This window comes from Megascapheus bottae, chromosome 6, assembly GCF_031878675.1.
Source record: "Megascapheus bottae isolate mThoBot1 chromosome 6, mThoBot2.hap1, whole genome shotgun sequence".
NCBI classification, from domain to species: Eukaryota; Metazoa; Chordata; class Mammalia; order Rodentia; family Geomyidae; genus Megascapheus; species Megascapheus bottae.
This window is the reverse complement of record NC_143514.1, coordinates 28,195,415-28,217,206: the sequence shown is the minus strand read 5'-3', so window position 1 is coordinate 28,217,206 and position 21,792 is coordinate 28,195,415. Positions and strand designations below refer to the sequence as shown.

Genomic DNA, 21,792 nt, shown 5'->3' with positions numbered 1-21,792 from the left:
TGGTAGAGTGCTTGCCTAGCATGCACGAAGACCCGGGTTCAATTCCTTGGTACCACATACATAGAAAAAAATGCCAGAAGTGGTGCTGTGGCTCAAGTGGTAGAGCCTTGAGAAAGTCTAGGGACAGTGCTCAGGCCTGAGCTCAAGCTGAGGACTGGCAAAAAACAAAAAACAAACAACAATAACAAAAACCCCAAAACCTTATAAATAGCATATTATTTATCAAAAGAGAAACTGACAAGTAATTTCATTTTTTAGATTGTTTTTATCAGCTTTTTTTTTGCCAGTCCTGGGCTTGAGCTCAGGGCCTGAGCACTGTCCTTGGACTTTCTCAAGGCTAGAGCTCTACCACTTGAGCCTCAGCGCCACTTCTGGCTTTTTTCTATGTATGTGGTACCGAGGAATCGAACCTGGGTCTTCATGCATGCTAGGCAAGCACTTTAACCACTAGGCCAAACTCCCGGTCCCTTTATCAGCTTTTTATAACATATCTTTGTATCAAACATTATTGTTTTGTTATACTTAGGTATTGAAAGCTTAGTAGAGGTTATAAAATTTCTTAAAATTGCAGGACTTCCCCAGCACTGTAATTAAATAGTTGAGATGCACGTGAGACTTAATGCTTTAATATATATATATATATATATATATATATATATATACACATTTCATTTATTTATTTATTTATTTTTGTCTGTGGTGATGGGGCCTGGGCATAGGCACTGTCCCTGAACTCATCAGCTCAAAGCTACAGCCCTACCCCAGAGCCTGGCTGTTGTCCCTGAGCTCTTCAGCTACCGCCTTACTCCTTTGAACCTCAGTGCCACTGATGGTTAATTGAAGATAAAAAGTCTCACAGACTTTCATGCCTGGGCTGGCTTTGAACCGCAGTCCTCAGATCTCAGCCTCCTGAGTAGCTAGGATTACAGGCATGAGCCACCACACCCGGCTTGCTTTAATTTTTAATGACAAAAATTGTTGTTATGGTTAATCTCATATTGTTACTGTATTTGACTTTATTACCTGGTATATTGTATATGTGTTTACTTGTTTACTTGAAATAGGACAGGGAAGGGGGGAAAACAAGATGATTGGGGGGGTGGGGGGGGAAGGAAACGGGGACAAAAACCTGAGAAGGGGTATCAATGTGTGAGAAGTAATGCACCTACTATATTTGACAAATGTAACTCTAACCCCTCTATACATTATCCCAATTAAAAAAATTGTTTCTCTTTTAAAGTTTTCCATATTTCCCCACCATTCACAGTGACTCAGTTTGTTATTTATTTTTAATTGTCATGCTCATGAACACTTTTCTCGTCTTACCTTGTCATCACATGCAGCACCTACAAATCAACCTAACGGCTTCACAAATGTTTTGTTCTTTACATTTATCCAGACTTTAAATATTATTTTTATTGGTAATATACTTAACTATCTGCATGTTTTTTTCTCTACAATATAATAAAGTCCTGTTGTCTTGAGTTTCACTCATAAACATGGTTATGAATGGTGTGTAGCATAATAGCTTAATGGGGGATTAACCCAAATGAAGACTCAGGAACATGTTCTTTCTTGAAGTCACTGATATAATCTTGATTTTTGATCATCTGTAGTTCCCAGATCAAATAGGAGTGTAGCATATGGGAACTAAGAACTCAGGTTACTATGATATGGCTGCCAATAGAATAAATTACCTGTGAGTAGTAAAAATAAAAGTTTCTCTGAACTAGCTTTTCATTTAGATGTAGCTGTAAAAATGAATTCAGTCATATGTGTGGCATTGTTTTATAAAAGAGGAGATATTGTGTAAGCACACCACAGAAACCCCCACATTCTTTCTGCTTAGATTATTTATGGTAGAATCAGTATTGTATACTTAGGACAGAGATAAAAAAGTATATTTATATTCTGTTACTACCTCTGTAATACTTGCTGAAATTGAGACTAGGTTGTTTGCTATGTGTCTTGAATGTCATCAGTTAGGTAAAGTGAGTTTTGATCTTAGTCTTGAACTCATTAAGGCAATGTTGTTTGATCTAGTTAGTTACACATCACAAGGAAATACAGATCTGAAAACTGTTCTTATACTCCTGTTTTACTCTTACTGTATGAAACACCATTGTTCCCATTGAGTTACTGGGAGTGTTGTAATTAGGATTTACTAAATATTTCTGAAGTGGTATTTTCTTACTATTTTTCTTAAAAGACAGCCATATCTTGATGCTTTCATATGATCCCTTTCGAACCTAAGCAGGGTGAATTGTTAATTTAAGGTGAAAAATAGAACTGGTTTGAGCATCCAGTATAAAAAAATACTTAGGAGATACTTACTAGGTACCTGTTCATTGACTTGAATTGGCATACACACAGGCAATGTGCCTGTACTTTACAGTTTTTTTTTTCCTAAGCATCTGGGGTGTATGTTCTTTTTATTTCTAAGCTTATTGTATATATTTTACTCAAATTACTTCATTACTTCTAAGAAACTTGGAGAGATATTGGTGATCTAATATATAACAAATCTCTGGTCATTATTATTTCATTTAGTGGTTGTATATATAGATCAAGAGGGAATTTGAATATTGATTTGGGGAATGGCTAGTAACAATGATTTATGAACAAAGGATTCAGTGAGCCAAGCATAGATTTCATTTTACAAGCTACATTGGATATTTTTCTTTTATATTTGCCTAATTGTTAGTTGATAGTCTCATAGATATTAACATTAAAACATTTCCATGACCATTGAATATATAATACCAGTTATATAGGAGGAAATATTTATGTTCCTTTTTCAAACTTTGAGCAACTACCTTTCAGGTAGTTTGGTTGATAAGATTTATCAGTCTAGAATAATTTGTTAATTTATAATATGTAATTATAAGATCTTTAAATAGCAATATAAATGAGTAAAATTAAGGTAGCTCAACTGGAAATACTAAAAACTAATATGAAGCTATCATTACCTAAGGGTTGTTAGTTTTGCTCATGTAAACATTTTGTAAATCAACTCATTATTCTTTGGGTATCTCATCTCTTTTGTAATCCCAAAATGACTGTTGTATTCCCATTTTTTTTTAAAGGAAAAGATTACCATACAAATAAGTTTATCTGATCTGCTTAGTGACAATGGTGGTTTTGGAACATGGGCTCATTTCCTAGCTGGGCATTTAAATATACATTGTCCTTGAGCAGATTAAGCTTGCTTTTTTCAGGTAAGATAGAGGATATATATATCACATTTCTCAGGGTTGTTTTAAAAATTACATTAAATAATAATAAACTACTTGTCAATCTAATTTAGCTTTAACTGTTGAAACCTAATTTTCTGCTAGGCAAATAAAGCTTTCTATTCAGAGAAGTTATTTTTGAGTTAGTGTCAGTAATAGTGTGAGCTGAGAGTGAGTAATATTACCTCTTTTATTCTATAGTACACAGGAAATAATAGATAGGCAATCAATATTTGTTGTTTATGAATATTTCCGTGAATGATTAGGAAAACCTGGCTTTCTAGTTGATTCTGGTTAGAATCTCTGGTTAGAATGCTAAATAATTTGAGTCAAATTAATGAGCTTCATCTTCTAACTTTTATAATATTGACCTTGCGTCTTTATGAGGAATAATGATATGGTTTTTAAAGATCACTGTCTAATGTAATATTTTACAGACAATAGGCACACAGAAATGTTTCTTTTAGTACCCAAAATGTAACTCCAAAAATAGTGTGATAATTCTCATTTTATTACAGTTAAGAGGAAAGAGCAGGCTCTGTTAAAGTTAGAGAACTAAAAAAAAAATGTTAAAGAGAACTGCCATTTGAAAATAACTTTTCATTTATACCCAATTGGGGGAAGGAACCTTAGTTTCTACCTTTGAAATGTGTTTTATTTTTTTTCAACAATAAATACAAATGCTATTGATCAGATTTTTTTTTTTAGACTGAAAGTTGAAGAAGTTGTTAAGTTTTGTATTGGGTAAGACAGTATTTTGACATGGGCATGTAACTACTTTCTATGTTCTTTGTTTGAAACTTCAGTTGTGAGTGTGTGTGCAATCTTAAGACATCACCTGCATTGGTTTAAAAATGACAGTTATCTGTTTTTATTGCACTGGATGGATTTTAATGAAGAGAATGGCAGACTGCCCTGACTGTGCCCCCAGTGTCCAGCTACAAGCCTTTTTTGCATGCTCAGCATGACTCCTAGATTACAGCATATAGCAGAGGTAATTTGCTGGGAGCATTCCTGAACTTTCAGCTCCTTTAAATCCTCTCATAGGAGAATATATTCTTTCACTGTGAGGAAATTCCAGTAAAGGGTAAGACCACTTATGACTATTAAGGGGACTTTATCTTAAGTACTTTAATTGAAGTACTCTAGACTTGATACCAGTGTCTTGGTACCAGTGTTTGTAGAAGTAAGATGGAGCTAGTAGCGACTAAGGGTTGGCCACGTGGGTGGAAGAATTTATCAGCCTTGCCAGCACTATTCCTAATGCTGTCCTTGGGAAGTAAAGGAAATAAACTGGAATCTAGAAGGAATGTCTAGAGCTACGAAAGCCTTTCTGATTATCAGTAGTCAGGGTTTTCTTAGCCGATTTACTGAAGGAAAACTCCCAGTGGTTTTCATGTTTTTTGTTTTTTTTTTTCCTCTGATGTTAACAAGATGGGGAAATGCTAGCTTGTAAGGATCAAGCATGAAATAGTTCTGAAAATGTGGACACTGTAAGCTTTAGCTAAATTGATACTAGAATGTCATTTAATTTTTATTTTCTAAGCTTTTGCATGGGTTAGAGGGGAGGCTGTATCATTTTTGTTTGTGTTTGAATTGGTAAAATATAGACAAGCAGCCTTAATTTTTTGCTAGTAAATTCTATTCTATAATGATTATAATTTGGCAGTGCAAATAAGATCAGAAAGATTTTCTTGCAAAGCTGTCCTTAGTTTTCATTTAGACCTGACATACATTTAATGAATAAAATTTTAGGCTTACTGAGAGCATTAATGTTTCATTTTATACAGCATTAGTGCGTAATAACAAGGATGGATGATTTGGTAGGTCTCATGCTTAGATAGGTTTATTTTCTCCCTGTTCTCTTCATGCTCCTTGGGCACTATACCGGTCCATGAGAAGAATTCAGAAATAAAGATAAATATAGGAATTTTTGTAATGACGTAGCTCTTGATAGTTTTTCCACCATAGTTAATACAGTCAAGAATTTTTTTCCTCTAATTAATAATAATTAATGTTACATTCTGCTTATTTCTTTGATGCTTATCAGCAAACGGTGCTTAGTTTTTCCTGCTTTCTTCATTTATATTGTAAAGATGTGAATAGTGCCACTTCTCCTACTTTTTCTATATTTGCCAAATGAATGTCACATCACCAGTTGATATGTCATTTCCTGGTAATGTAACATAAATATATAACTGAAAATGAACTGATTTGTGGCATTTTCCTTTTAAATAATTTTGCTGACAGTTTAAGGCACAGGGTATTTATTGCCGCTAATAAATATAAGCAGGTTTTGTCTGAAGACTGCAGCCGACTGTATGTGGTAAGAAATGTATAAAGTATTGAGGGCTGTTGGGATATAAACAGTGCTGAAGTATATTCCTGGAAGTGACTGTTTAGCTTTAGAAGGTTTTATAGTCACAATGCACTAATTGACTTTTATATGACAGCGGAATAGGATACTTAGATCTAAAAACAAAACAAAACAAAACAAAACAGAAAAACATGGCAGAGGTTTGGTAGGTAGACAAATGGCTTGTGGTTTATAGAAACAAGATTAGAATGAAATTGTTTGACTCTTATTTAAAGGATAAAAAAGCATACGTAGTAGGGGTTGTATATTATTAGACATAGCCTAGGTTTTTGAAGATTATAATCATCATTAGTTTGAGTAGAAATGGCACAGTTTCAGTTTTTACTAAGGAAATTCCATTCTTCATTTCTTAGCAACTTCTATAATATTATTAGGAAAAAAGTTGTATTTAGATATTTCTCATTGCTTATGAGGATCAGTTAGTTGAAAGGAAATCTAATAACCATTTCTAATTTTGTTGTTTGCTTTGGTTTTGGGAGAAAATATTTTTCCCCCTTTGATTTAGGGTCATATGTAGTTAATCATTTTCCCCCTTTTAATTTTAGGGTCACTATATAGTTCAGGCTCCCCTCAGTCTCATTCTCCCAAATGCTGGGATTACAAGTGTGCATTACTAAGGCTGGTTTTGTGGAATACTCTTACTGAGCTTCATTTTGCAGATAGTAGTAGAGCTTGATGGAAAACTGTTACCTACATCTGTGCTTGTATCCATGACTCAAACATGGTTTAGGAGCAATGCTTTTTGGGGATTAGTTTCACCATATATGATTATTTATTCATTCTTGCTTAGCTGATTGTGGTTTGCTAAGTATTTTGGTTTTCATTAACATTTGTTCAATGAAGGGTTGTTTTAAATTTGCATCCTAGCAGTAAAATCTTTTGACATAGTTTTCAAAATTGCACTTCAAGTTTGAACTTCTGGAAATAATTTTATTTGCTTTGAATGTGTTTAGTTATAGGTTGTAGAAAGAGAAAAATAAATTTGATTCTCTTTTAACTCTTTGCACAGGGAGATGAACTTAAGCTTTATTTGCATAAAAGAAGCCACGGTTGGGGCCTGGAGTTTGGCCTAGTGGTAGAATGCTTGCCTAGCATGCATGAATACCTGGGTTCTATTCCTCGGTACCACATATATAGAAAAAAGCCGGAAGTGATGCTGAGGTTCAAGTGGTGGAGCTCTTGCCTTGAGAAAGTCCAAGGACAGTGCTCACTCAGACCCTGAGCCCAAGCCCAAGACTGGCCAAAAAAGAAAAAAAAAAAGCTGCGATTATATATATATATATATATATATATATATATATATATATATTCCGAATCTGTTTCTCTTTGTCAGAAATAATCATTTCTACTAAATATCATAGTTAAGTGGAGAATACTACTTCATAAACTATTTCACATTCTTAAATCTTAAGAATATACTGAATTTTAGTGTATAGAATCTGTTCATAGAGTGTTCTATCCTAGCCAAAGACCACGAGAGAGTTCTTGGTTGTGTGGTTTCCTCCTCCTTTTCCTCTCCGTAACAGAGGTTTTCCTATCTTGGCAGCTATTTCCTACAAGGCAGACATCAAGTTCCTGATTTCTTCCTTTTCTTTCTTCCCACAAACAAGAATTCTTTCAATAGCCAGTGACCAAAGACTAATCTTGGATTGCTTTAAGAAACTAGAAATGCATTTAGGAGTTGTGCATGTGGGCAAGCTGCCTGTATGTATTAGCTCATTGAGATGAGGTGCCCATAACAAGTAAAACTTGGATAGTCAAATGTTGATATTTAAATATGGAGCAGTGCAGAGGCTGACATATTTCCCTCCCCTGAGTCAGAATTCTTACTGTAGCTCAGGCTAGTCTGAAAATTTACAATGTGATCTAGGCTAGCCTAAAACTTACCATCTTCCTGCTTCTATTTACAAGCATGTTACACCAAACCTGGTGTAACTCAGTTTTGCTTGTAGCAATTAATGCATGTCTCCCTCCCACATATCAAGATTATTCTATTTGCTTAAACAGATAATTAAACAAAATGTAGCATGTTAGAAATCACTCTGTGAGTAGCCTTTGGAATGCGATAGGCTATTAGTCATTGATCTGTCTGTGTTGATGGGAATGACTTTCAGTTTTTAAGATAGGAACTTTAGGGCCGAGAGTTTGGCCTAGTGGTTAAAGTGCTTGCCTAGCATGCATGAAGACCCAAGTTAGATTCCTCGGTACCACATACATAGAAAAAAGCCAGAAGTGGTGCTGAGGCTCAAGTGGTAGTGCTCTAGCCTTGAGAAAGTCCAAGGACAGTGCTCAGGCCCTGAGCTCAAGCCCAGGACTGGCAAAAAAAAAGATAGGAACTTTACCACAGCACTATGACATGCAGGCTTCTTTTATGTTGTCTTTTGACTAAGGTGTGGAAACTCTGTAAACATAAGTAGAATGAACCAGTCAGTGCACATGGAAGGTGTGTCATATCTCAATCTGGTTAATATTTATTTATTTTTAAATTATATTTATTGTCTGTGTTGGGGCTTGAAATAAGGGCCCGAGCACTGTACTTGTGCTTATTTTGTTCAAGGCTATAACTCTACCACTTGTACTTTTTTCTGAGGAGTTTATCGGAGATAAACTACTTAGTCTGGCTTTGGACTATGATGCTTACATTTTCAGCCTTCTGAGAAGTTAGGATTATAGACCTGAGCTACCAGAGTTTGGTTCCTCAGATTAACTTTTGATCCATCCTCTGTCTCTGTTTTTTGGTATTCAAAATAGGAAACATGTTGCTTTTTCTTTTGTTATTGTCTTGTTCTTTTGGACTTACATTCCCAGAACTGCAAAGTATACAACTGTGATCCCTTAATATTTTTAAAATGTTTACAGAGAGTGCTAAACATTGGCTGATGTTGGCTCATGGAAGGGCTCATAGGGGTGCAGTTTTTATAGTTAGGACTTTAATATGGTAAACTCCTTAGACGTGTCATGCTATGGTCAACTAGCACACCTTCTGGTATGTTTGTAAGTCATAGTAATGTCCTTATAGTATAATGAACGTTCCAAATTAGTTAGAACTTGCTTGTCCATAAAGCCACATCATAGTGAACTCCTAAGGGAATCCCATGTGATGCACCAGACATAAGGTAAACACAACATTTTGGATAATATAAAAGGGAACTCACAGTTACGTTTGAGTTTTTAAATTATGTTTTAGTAGTGGCCTCTAAATGATTAAGAATAGGTCTTATTAGAACCACACAGATAACCTCAGAATGGGACAGACAGTGGTAGCTTCACTGCCCTCCTTCAGAAAATTCTTACTTGCGGCTTGTTAAAGCTGTGTTGATTAAACTTGGCACCCTTATTCCTTTGAAGAAAACAAATGCAAGTAGGAAGAAACAGTAAGGTGTCTCTTTAAAGGAAAACTTTTTGTTTTGTTTTTTACTTAGAGGCTAGATTAGGAGGTTAGGCAAATTAGGAACAGCCTTCATTTTGTAATAAGACTGATGTTTACCTTATGACTCCATACAACGATAGAAAGAAGTGGTGCACTTGAACAGAACCCAGCAGATGACCTAATTTCATGTTATCCTAGGATCTGAGAATACCTTGATTAACTCACAGACCTGAAGTTATTGTTACATTTTCCTGTTTTGGAGAACCGAACCTTTCAGGCTAGTCAGCATTAGAATAAAGCTGGGATTGTTATCTTTCTCAGTCCTTGTTCCAGTTGTTTTGCAAGATAAAGTATCATGATCTATGGGTTTTCATTTTGGGTTTAGTGGACTTTTATGGATGAAGATTTGATCTTAAAATTATACATACTTTAAAGAAAATGAGTATATTACAAGAAATCGAAAATCTTAGAAATGCCACTTAATCAGAGTGCACCTTCCATGAGTAATAGAGTCATTAGTATTGGGACAATCAACAATTTGATATGTAATGCTTAGAAAAATGAGATCTCTAGAAGTTCCTACATTTTATTAAAAAATAACACCTATATTCCAAAAGCTATAGGCAGTTGTTTGAAAAATGAACTCATTATATGTGTAACATCTTGCAAGGGAACTTGATAAACATAGTAGATTGAGTAGTAGATAATATTGCTGTTGCCACCATTAGATAGCAAAGAATGTATACATGTTTATAACATTTTGTTTAGAGGTAGTGTGTACAGTAACTACTGCTTTGACAGGGACAGATATATGTCAGGAGAGCCAAATGCATTTCATTTATTTATTTATTTATTTATTCATTCATTCATTCATTCATTCATTCCAGTCCTGGGACTTGCTCTCATGGCCTGAGCACTGTCCTTGGGTTTTCTCAAAAGCTAGAGCTCTACTACGTGAGACACAGCATTACTTCTGGCTTTTTTCTATGTATTTGGTACCGAGGAATTGAACCTGGGATATTTGTGCATGCTAGGCAAGCCACTCTACCAGTAGGCCAAACTCCTAGCCCAAATGCATTGCTTTGAGATGACTTTCTAAGCTTTCCTGGTCTTTTAAGAGAACTTCATTTAGAAATATATCACTCTTGCAATTTCCATGTCATGATTACCCTCCATTGCATTTTGGGCTATGTGATTAGATTATAAGACAAATATTCATTGTATAGGAGAAGCTTCCATATTGGAGCTAGAATCAAAATATATTTTAAACTTAAAGAAAAGAGAGGATAGAGACTTGCTAATTTTGCATTTTCTGTGACATAGAAGGACTATAAAGTAAATGATGAATTTGTTTGTTTTTTCCAGATATGAGGATCAATGATGCAGACTGCTGGGTTCGATGAAGCTGGACATTTATAACTAGATTCATTAAGGAATACAAAGAAAATATTTAAAGAGATCAATAATGGTGTCTTCTGGTTGCAGAATGCGAAGTCTGTGGTTTATCATTATAATCAGCTTCTTACCAAATTCAGAAGGTAAGATGCAGTTTAAATTGTCTTTTTTAAATCCAGGAGAAATCAAAAGATACAATTTTATTTATGTGTAAGTGGCTAGAGTATTATTAATTTAAAAATAGGTGCTGATTTTTTAGGGGGTTGAATTATTTCATTATATTGCTATATGGTGTAGAAAGTACTACACAGGTGACTTTAAAATTTTGCTTACCTTTATAATATATTATGTATATAACCTATATAATATACTTTTATAAAATATAGTTATAAATAAATTGAAGAGAACTAAATGAAATATTAATTTATGTATTTTAAATTTTGATGACATTTCAGAAAAAAATAGGAAAATAATTTTTATGATCTTACTAAGGTCTCTTTCATGCTAACGTCTCTCATATTTCTGCACTCCATTTGTAAAACATAAATTTTATGTCTTTTAAAAACTCCTATTTTTATATTTCTTTGCATTATTAACAAATACCTTTTTTTTTTTTTTTTTTTTTTTTTTGCCAGTCCTGCGTTTGAGCTCAGGGCCTGAGCACTGTCCTTGGACTTTCTCAAGGCTAGAGCTGTACCACTTGAGCCTCAGCACCACTTCCAGCTTTTTTTTTTTTTTTTTTTTCTATGTATGTGGTGCCAAGGAATCGAACTCGGGTCTTCATGCATGCTAGGCAAGCACTTTAACCACTAGGCCAAACTCCTGGCCCCTACCTTTTAGGTCTTTATATACACAGACATATACTGTGTAGAAATTTGTAGAAATATAGTAAATATGCTGTTATGGGGTAACAGCTTTTCTCACCCACTGTTACTTTGCATATTGTGTTGGAGACTAAACTCTGGGCTTCCATTGGCTAGGTAAGATCTTTATCAGTGAGAAATACTTCTAGTCCCTAAATATTAAAATTTAGAAATAGTATGATTTTCAACACTGCCTTAATCATGCTTTTGTAAGAAACACATACACTTGGTGGTGCTTAATGAAATAACTATCATTCCTTAATTATTGTATAGATTTATTGTTGCCTCTTTCCATAATCTTAAATATTATTCACGTGAAAATACCATTCATTTAAGGGCTTTTTAAAGTTGGTTTAATACAGAAGTTAAATATGGCAGTAAGATGTGTGGATTTTATAGCGAGCTCATAGTGGTAGTTATTGGCATAAAATATATTAACTTCTAAAATCTGTGAAGAATATCAATTTTCTGGGAAACTAATGTAAAATGTAATGTTTTTTTTTTTTTAGTACCGGTGAAATAGTATTCAAACTGTTTTACAATTTTAACATTTATGTGTACTGTTAAGTAATCTTATGTAAACCTATTAACAAAATGAGAGGTAGGGAGAAAAAAAGCATACTTTGACTAGTAGAAGCCTTTTTTATTCTTTGTAATAAGTTTCAGAATATTAGGCATCTTAGTTTTGCCTATAGTATTTTATTCATTTTTCTTAAAGTTAGCTTTAGTCATATTCTTTCCATTTTCCCAGTCTCCTTCATTCACTACATTATTAAAATTTAATAATATAATTTAAATAACAATACAAATATTCATATCTTTTATAGCCAGAAAGTATAGAAGGTTTACATAGATTCAAGTCACTTGAAGTTTACAAATGGGTTCATATTTTATTTCCAAGTGATTTTATTCTTTGCTTTAGAAATGAAGATATATCAAACCTAAAAATAATGTCTGAATGAATCATATTGTAATGATAAACAAGCAGAATCTGAGTTTAACAATATGAATCTCAGGCTTGAATTATTATGAAAATCATATGTATGGTCTATAATTTTGCATCTGGTTTTTGGGGATAAAGCTATCTGAGTTCCTGCTGTTAGATGTGAATGTTTTTATACATTTAAAAAAGATTCCAGGTGTGGACCAATGGCTCATTAGTCCAATAATAAAAAAATTCCAATCAAGATAGAAACCATTTTGTTGGCACAGTACTTTAACTCAGTGGGGAGCTAGCAGTCAGTAGCTTTTCCATGAGATACTGCAGTTTTATTTCTAGTGTCACCTATTAGGTCAGGATTCATATCTGCTGTTAAGCGAAATTTCATTTTTGGCACCTCAGGCCAGGGGGTGTTGCTTTTGAAGGAATTCCCTCCTACAGGTAAAAGAGAACCTGGAATGAACTCACACTGCTAGTTGTGAGAGTATACACAGCCAGTGTACACTGTTAGAACATTGATCCAGCATCACATGAGTTTGTCTTAGAAAAGTTTTGCATGACATGATAGCCCTTTATTGCTGGAAAGCAGATAATGGTCTGTGAACACCTGTTGAGAAAACCAATCAAAGTTAGGTGTGAGAGGTATAGAAAACAAGATAGAAATGTAATTCTTCAGCTATGAAGTTTCTTCTGAGCCCTTTCATGAACGTTAGCTTTTAAAATCTTAAGAAATGAGTGTCATGTGCATGCGTGCGTGCATGCGTGTGTGTGTGTGTGTGTGTGTGTATGTATGTGTACTTGTGTATGTGCTAGTTTCTAGACCGTTGCCTGTAAACTCAGATGAATTTTTTTCTATATTTTCAACCCCATATTTATTGAATGACTAAATTGAGTTAGGTGATTGGGATTCCAAAATGTATGAAGCACAGTTCTTATTTGAGGAGCTGGTGTTCGTATGCTGGGGTTATGACCTCAGACACTTATGGAGGCCAAGTAACAGATAAATAACTGGAGAGGATCAGGCCCAGGTGAGGACTGCCACAAACTGAAAAGTGTTTGTCAGGGGATACTTAGTTGTATAATTTCAGGACTTATTCTACTTTTTAATATCAACTGATTTGAGGTTTAAAGAAAATACTAAAATAGCTATGCTCTTTGCTTGCCTTTTTAGGGTTTTGTTTCCATTTCAGTAGTAGGAAGGGCTACATCTTATTTTGAATTTATTTTGCGTCTGTACCTTTGAGTGGTATATTTCCAAATTTGCAAAGAATACAATCTGTACTTAGGCAAGCCTTGCAAATATGTAATATTTCTTGTGTATTTTCTGTTTTCATTTTTACAGCTTTGTGCATATTAGGGCAATATTCTACCTTTGAGCTATATTCCCCAAACTCTCTTGTGCATATTAGAGAAAATTAGTAATCATTTTAAACATCCTGACAGAAAATTAACTTTACGAAGATTTAATTTTTATAATTTCCTCTTCTATTTGTAATTTGTAATTCTCTTTATAATTTTCTCTTTCTAGATGAATATTTTGCAAATTAGGAACATTGTTACATTTTTTTTTCTTGAAATCTTTCCTCCTGTGTATTTTTTGAAATTTCCAAGTAAACATTGATTGTGTGAACACCAGATCTTACAAATGTTTTGTAAATTTTACTTAGAATTGATTTTATTCCCGGAGAGCTAACCTTAAGCCCTTGACAAGTCAGTTCTGTTGAGAACCTCTTGTGCTTTGATTATTTTGGCCAATTTTTATAAGCATAATAACCCACTGTGGAATCATGTATCAGTAAGTAGGCAAGTAAATTGAATCTTTGTGTCCTTGAGGATTAAATCATGGTATATAATGGAGCCCTGGCAAGCTTAAGTCAGACATATGAAGGCTTGCTCAAGTGACAAGTTACAAATAATAGTGGTTCTTCAGCAAAGACAATAATATGGATTTCAGTTTGAACTTTTTATGCAATGGGTATGTAACTAGATCTCATAAATTAAATTTTAGTCAATTAACTCAAATTACATTGTTGCTTATACTTATTTCTAAGATAAACATTATGCTTAATCTAAATGCCAGATATTCCAGTATGGCTTTACATATTTTATACAAACCAAGAACATTTAAGAACACAGTGGTAGAAATAATATGTTGCCAGTTTTTAACGTGCAGTTAAATTCTCTGAGCACATTTTCTAGTAACTTTTGAATTAATGTTCTCATGTTAAAACACAATATGTGTTTGTAAAGTATTTTCAGTATCTGGTATAAAAAAAGCAGATTCAAAGGTTAAATGTAGATTGGAAAAATACCTCCTTCAGAATGGTCTGAATTTGAGGGAAGAATTAATGACTATACTCCGTGTTTAAACTTTAAAAATATTCTGGTTATTCACAGTACTGTACTTTTTTTTAAAATCTTTTATTTACACATAAGAAAATATGTATTGTGTAGATAGATATATAGTAATACCTATGTTGGCTATATAATGGCAGACTTTATGTTGTTTACTGATATATTTAAGTGCCTTTTATTATTTTTTAAAGCAATTGCTTTAATCTATATTCATTACCTAAACTGCATGTTAATGGCAGGGGAGAGGACAGCAAACAGCTCTGTTAACAGATGCTAAGTGCCAGGTCTCAAGCATGATAGGGAACTCCTCTATTACTGAGCAAGTAGCCTAAGCCATAAATGAAACTTTCTGGAAAAGTATTCTTGAAAAAAAAATTATGGTTTGAGTCCCTGTGATTTAGAAGTTAGTACCCATTTGCTTTCTTGAAATGAGTGTTTCTGTGTTCTCAGATTTCTTTTTTATTCCTTTGGTTTTGGTCAGAGTTTGGGTATAATTTTTAGCTTTAAAAAAGAAACTTAAAAAAAAATGCTTGACACTGTTGAGAAAAAGGAAAATCAAGATAGTCACATCACCTTGCAAATGCAATAAATTTTCCATTAGTGATAAATACTTCTAAACTTCTGTTTTTATTTGTCTCTGCATTGCAATATCCTGGAGGTTTTTGTTTTGTTTTGTTTTGCTTGTTGGGTATAACTTAGATGGTTATTTTTATAATAGTGCTGAATTGACTTATGGTAGCGGCTTTAAGTTTTTCAGTCTAGCAAAATTGACTACTTTTGTTCATTGCTGTATATTTGATTAGTTGAAGAATAGGAGGTAAATTTTCAGGAAGGTACATGGGGATTTGGCTCTATGACTCCTATTAAACTTAATGGGAGTCAGAACTCCCATTAAATTAATGGGAATTGAGTATCTCTGCTCGATGCATAGCAAATGTAATCTTATTTTATAAACTTACAAATTATGTAAATGAACATCCATTCAGAACAATGCCATTTGTTTTTTAATGATTTTATTTATATTTTCAGTATAGACCAGTGTGAATTTACTATTCAGGAAATATAACAATATTGCTTTACAACTCTTTAAATATTCTTTATTATTAGGTTTTATGAGTTTAATGTAATTTGATTGCCGCAGCCTTCTCTCTATAGGTAGTGATCTAATTTGGTTTTAAGAGTGTAAATTTGCTAAGCTTTGGTGATGTATGCCTGTAATCAATGCATTTGGAAAGCTGAGGCAGAAGGACATTGAGTGTTCAGCCTAGACATATCAACAATCTGTCTTAGAAAGAAAGTGAAAACAACAACAAAAGAAAACATACGAATTTAGGGCCACTTAGAAAATGTATGATGTTGATTCCTGTTCTGTGTGTGTATGTGTTAAAACCAAATGCCATCAAGTTTTACTAGTGAGATTCAAAATGAAGGTAAATTTGTTATAAATGTGACCCAGATTTCCAAAAATTAAAAGAAGTGTAATAGGATACATAAAAGTCACTTTGGATTATAATTTGATCATTTTTATATGTTAGCATTTGGAGTCAAAATATGCCATGTTTTATAACGAGATTAAATTCAAGTAGTTGATTGTTTTTGTTTTCTTCCCACTTTCTATGCATCTTCTTTTATTTCTTTTCCTCATAAGGTTTTATTTAGCCTTAGGAAATACTATAAGTAAAGAAGTGTTGCTGATAAGTGTGTAACATCAGTTAGTATAGATCTCAGTCATGTTACAGTCTTTGGCTGTTTGGATTTCACAAGGCCCTGTTTTGTGGCAGTAAAGATTGCACCAAATATTTCATAAATCAGCATTCCGAAATAAGTTTTTCAAATTATGAGATTATTAGCGTTTTTAAAATACTGAAATACAGTTAGCCTTTATCACAAATCTTAAGCATTTGTCACAGTTTTTGTAAATGTAAAGCGATCAGTGTATTCGTATTGTATTAGAGGTATCATTAAAAGGATCTTAATTTTGCAGACCTAATTGCTCATTAAAGTTAGTTTCCATTTTGATGGAGATTTTGCTTTAGTTTATACATTATTAATTTCTCTTTATGTAGTAGGTTGTTGTGGTAGCATAAAACAATTTAAGGAATCAGGCATATTAGAGGATAAAGGTAGAATCTGGGTGCCTTGAGAGATGGATTCATTTGCTGTAGTACTAAGGAAGTGTTGGAAGGAAACATCATTGTCACTACTGAAGCATATGCCTGGTACCTTGCTTTACCCAGTTTCCTCCTCACTTCCTTCACATGACAGAGAATGACATATGACAGCCATGCAGGCTACATGTATTAGACATCACTGTGGATTAGTGAGTAATCTCATGACATCTTTCAACCCTGTTCCTGAACTTCTTTTGTCAGCTTGACAGAAGTGAATCTCAGAGTCAGCGGTGGGATCTCTTGGCTGAAAATGTAAAGCTGAGAAGAGAATTCTGTATCTGAGAAGCAAAACCAATAATTTTAATCTTCCCTTATCGGCACAGGACTCTCAGGAGTTTGGCTTTTATGCCTGCCATAATTCTTGCTTTGAGGGCTTATTTTTAAAAATGCCATTTCTTTTATTCTGATTTTGAATGTGACATGTTTGTGAAGAAAGTTCATAATGCTTTGACTTTCATAATACCATGCATGCCATATTGCCTTTTTAGAAAAAAATTTTCTCCACTATGGATTTGATATTATATGATAAAACAAATTACATATAACAATAAACTTTAATTCTCCGTACTCTTCACATTAAACACTCTATATGATTAAACATTATGATGATCATCATGTCATCATATTTAGATCATGGATTATAATGGTTTCCTTATAATTTATATGGGTACATGAATAAATTATTCCACTTCTGCTAGTTCATGCTGCTTCTCTTTTCCTTTAAGCGTGAGGAAAATAAACAGGCACATGTGAATTTCTTCTTCTACATGCTGTTACTTTCCTGAGTCTAGAATTCTAAGATTCTGATAATTGTATCTGAGATGTAATGCACATAGAGGTTATAGTTAGATAAGTCAGGTAATGAGTACGTTTCTTTTTGAACAGTGTCATACCCTCAAATTGGCTTTTATGAAGAGTTATATGAATGTTTACGTTGAGTTCCTGTATTGGAAATTTTCATTCTTACATACTTAACCAGAGATAATTTAGAGTTTTTTTTAAACCTGACACATGAGCATGTGAAAAGGTGTTTTTGTAAATCAAGCTCGTGATATAGGTGCTGATAGTGATTTTTGTTGACCTTTTTTGTAGTTGTAACTTTTATGTAAATTATTTTTTTCACTAATTTTTCTGGTTACATTACTGTAGTTCATTGATTATAATAATCATTGTTTTTATTAGGAAAATGTATTTGAGTTTGTCTGGCAATCTGTGTGTGTGTGTGTTTAAAGCTTTAAAATGAGAATTTACAATGTAACACTAATTGCAGATTAAGAATCTCACATTTGTATCAGTTAAACATTCACTTGTATGACTTCAATGTGGATTTAGAATTAATACTGACATTAAGCAAGAGCTTTATCACTTCTGTTTTTTAAGCAGTGCTATCATCACACTGAAGGTTCATTAATGAGAGGAAGTTCTTCAGTCACTTAATTATAATAAACCAATTCCTATGAATCACACTGTGACAAAGTAGAAGAAGTTGGGACAAAACTACTTAAAGTAAATGATAGACAACATACCTTAATACTAATTTGACTGTGAAAGATAGTAAATGTAAAGTTGTTTGCCATGAATCCTAGAATATCAATAAATAGGAATTTCTTTGGGGGCAAAATAGAGGGGATTCAGAATTTAATCCTTTGCTGGGTTTTACTGTTAAAAAAAACTGATGCAAGTAACTTCTAAGACTTGTTGCATATTTATAGAGTGCTTCACAGGGTTTGCTTGTGTCCTTTGAGTGTATCTAACTGATGTGTTATGTGCATTAACCATTAGTTTTCCTTTTCTTACTGCTCAAGTTTCATTTTTGCTGTATAGAGTAAGCATTTCTAATCTAAAAATCCATTTACTCTGAAATCTAAAACTTTGGATTGCTGACTGACATGCAGTTGTTGTTGTTGTTTTTGAATGTGTACAAAAATTCTCAAATCAGGAATTCTGACATCTGAAATGATTTTGGACCCAACTACTAAAATCTTAAACAGGTCGCAATAAACAATATTAAAGTCATGTTTTAAGCCTTAATAGCTTGAGATAGTGGAATAATGAAGACTCAGAATTTTAATATTAAGGATGACGAGGGCTTACCCTTGGAGATGGTACAGAATTTCTATTGGGTTTCCACTTCTAAAGGGTGATACTGCTTAGTACAACAAAGGAGACAAACAATGCAAGTAAATTGAAGCAGGGAAGCAGTTTTGTTAAAGGTAATTTTCTCTTTGGTTTGCTTGAAGTGAGATTGGTGAAATTGTGTCTTGGTAGAAGGAGTTAGAGTAAGGACTAGAAAGGCTGTGTATATAAGAATTCAGATTCTGGAAGAAATGTACATAAGAGGGAAAAAATTAAGTGGAAGTCATGCTAGATTAAGAAAAATCTTACATTATAAGCTTACAGGATATTGTCCTTCAAAATTTAACCTGTTTGTAAATCACTTGATTTTATAGATCTTTTTTCAGAAAGTGGTGCCTTGGTAGCCTGTTTGTTTAATAAGCTCCCAGATGACATGAAGATCCTGAGTAGCGGCAGGACATTTTGTATCAGACATTTTGGTCACTAAAATACTTTGCCTGAAAAAATTGATTTTTTTATAGTGATAATTTCCATGATTCATAATCAAGGTCTGTTCCCAATCCCCAAAGCTCCAATGAACTATAGAAATAACAGTATTTCAGTCTTATAACTCCCTATATGAAAAAAGGAACCAAGCTACCTTGAAACTTGGCTGAACATTTTTATATTTTGTTACATGCCTAATCCTGTTTTATGTGCTTTGTATTGACCTTTTATCTGATGAGTTGCTTTGAAAGATCCCCTAGTGCCAGTGAAGCCTGACCCTTTAGGCTCTCCAGTATTTTCCTGGATTCCCCATTGATCTGTCCTACTTTCATTCTATTGTTCATAGATTACTTTTATTAACATCTTAATACAGCTTTATTACTGAAAGCAACATTTTGTAATCCTGTAATGAAGGCAAAAGTGTACATTTGCTTGCCTTAACTGATTTTAGGAAAAGTTCATTGTTTGATTGTTATCATCCTAATAATAATTTCAAAGTCCAGTGGTAATTTTCACAACATTAATACTGTACGATGTATTAGCACTGTATAATGTCTAATTGGGTATCTGTGAGTAAGCAGGCCAGTAAAAGTAGCCAAGGACATTTTATCCATACAAGGTCATATAGTGGTTTTCCTACTTTGTAGTATAATCAAAGATTTTCTGCTTTCTTTGAAGTGGTGGACATAATATTTCTTCTTTAGAGGACACAGTGACCTTGTGCTTGCCCCATTAAAGACAAAAATAGGTTACTGATAATGATTTAATTTCAGGATAATACATATATTTTTTTTTTTGAGAGACTACTCAGGCCTTAAAGCCAAAATCATATCATGTAAATAGCAAATTTTAAACAGGATTCTATATAAGTACCATAGGATTTTTTATTTTGTCTAATTAAAGAATTTAGTTTGAGGGGCCGGGAGTTTGGCCTAGTGGTTAAAGTGCTTGCCTAGCATGCATGAAGACCCAAGTTCGTTTAGCCTTGAGAAAATCCAAGGACAGTGCTTAGGCCCTGAGCTCAAGCCCAGGACTGGCAAAAAAAATAAGAATTTTAGTTTGAAATCATGCCTGCACATTAGCAGTGTGGAAATGAGGAAACTAAGTCCTAGCTTGTCCTTTGGCCACATTCTACTTGTGGCCAGTACAGTTTTCTTTCTCTAGATTTTATGTTCAACTTCAAGTCATTGATTACATTTTAGTACCTTTCGAGACTCACTCAAGAATTAAAAAATGTGAAATATTGTTTGCCTTAATGGAAATTATCAAAAGGGATTTTTTTATTCAGTACCATTTCAAATTAAAAAGGACAGAAATGGTTGATTTCAAACTAGCCTGGGCTACATGGCGGGCCATTGGTTGCAGAACAAAAGCAAAACCCAAAATTCTTTATTAAAGATGGACTTGTTTCTTTTTCCAGTGAAAATCATAACTACTACTGGATGACCAAATTTTTTTTTTTTTGGAGGGGGAGCCACATACTAGGCACTCTATTTTGTTTGCTATTTGTGTTTTGCTTCCAAGATAGGGTCTTGGTAACTTTTCCTACTCTGGACTTGAATTTATGATCCTCATATTGTACTTGTATTTTAAGCATGACTTATCTTTCTAACTCTCAAATCTTTCAAGTAATCTTCAGGAAAAAAATTTTTTTGAAAGTGCAGTTTCTCTTTAGAGAAACCAAATACTGCTGAGATGACAACTAGACTGTATATAACATCTAATAATTTTTAAACATAGTTTTAACTTTTATTCTGTTTAGTTATTATTTCACAATGATTCTCCGTTGTCATTAAAGTCGTCAGAAGTAAGTCATGTTTCTGAGTTTCTTCAGATCCAGGGTTTGGGGTATTACCTTTCCTTTTAGTTCGCTTGCATCAGGAAGTCTGTTAATCCCTTGCTTTATTTCAGCATTTAAGCAAATACAGACCATTCCTGATAGCTTTCAAAAGCTTACTTCGGTGGCATTAATGGCACTCTCTGCAGGTTGAGATCCTGCTTTATTTACTAGAAAGCTTGCCTTTGAGACTTGTCACTCCTGGTTCTTTCAACAGTGTTGCTAATTGACTGATAGCGGAGGGGAAAACATTTGGTGACAAAAGCTAGAAATAGGTGTGACTCTCCTTTCAGAGGTGGGTAGATTTTGCCTCTTAATCTCATATCTATTTGGATGCAACTCCTAAATTAGAGACCTGAGGAACCAAGTATATTAAAAAGCATTCAGAAATGTTAAACAACTATAAAACTGTAACCATTTAAATGACAGCAGCTGACTATTTGAATTAACTTTGTGTTTGGCTTAATTTGGGGCCCTAATTATTTCCAGCTTACGTGAGTAGATTTCAATTATAGTATCCTGCAGGGATTTGTAGCTAAGGCAACTAAAAGAATCATTTTACATAAAGTACTTTTGATCAACTGATTAGGCAAGTATAAAACATAATGATATAAAATTGAAACCCTTCTGACAATGTCCAAACAAATGTTTCTAGTAATTTTGTAAAAAAAAAAAACCAATCTAAATTT

The 21,792-nt window shown here is 33.6% G+C and overlaps 1 protein-coding gene across 5 annotated transcripts in view; it reads left to right on the top strand.

Annotated features, from left to right (window-relative positions):
* The window catches only part of Adgrl2 (adhesion G protein-coupled receptor L2), a 184,415-nt gene that overhangs the window by 25,812 nt on the left and 136,811 nt on the right, over nucleotides 1–21,792 (top strand). For all 5 annotated transcript variants that reach the window (XM_090334540.1, XM_090334542.1, XM_090334541.1 and 2 more), the window contains exon 2: nucleotides 10,346–10,518. In XM_090334540.1, coding sequence (XP_090190666.1) covers nucleotides 10,446–10,518 — 73 coding nt within the window. In that variant the 5' untranslated portion in view covers nucleotides 10,346–10,445. The remainder of the gene's footprint in view (nucleotides 1–10,345; nucleotides 10,519–21,792) is intronic.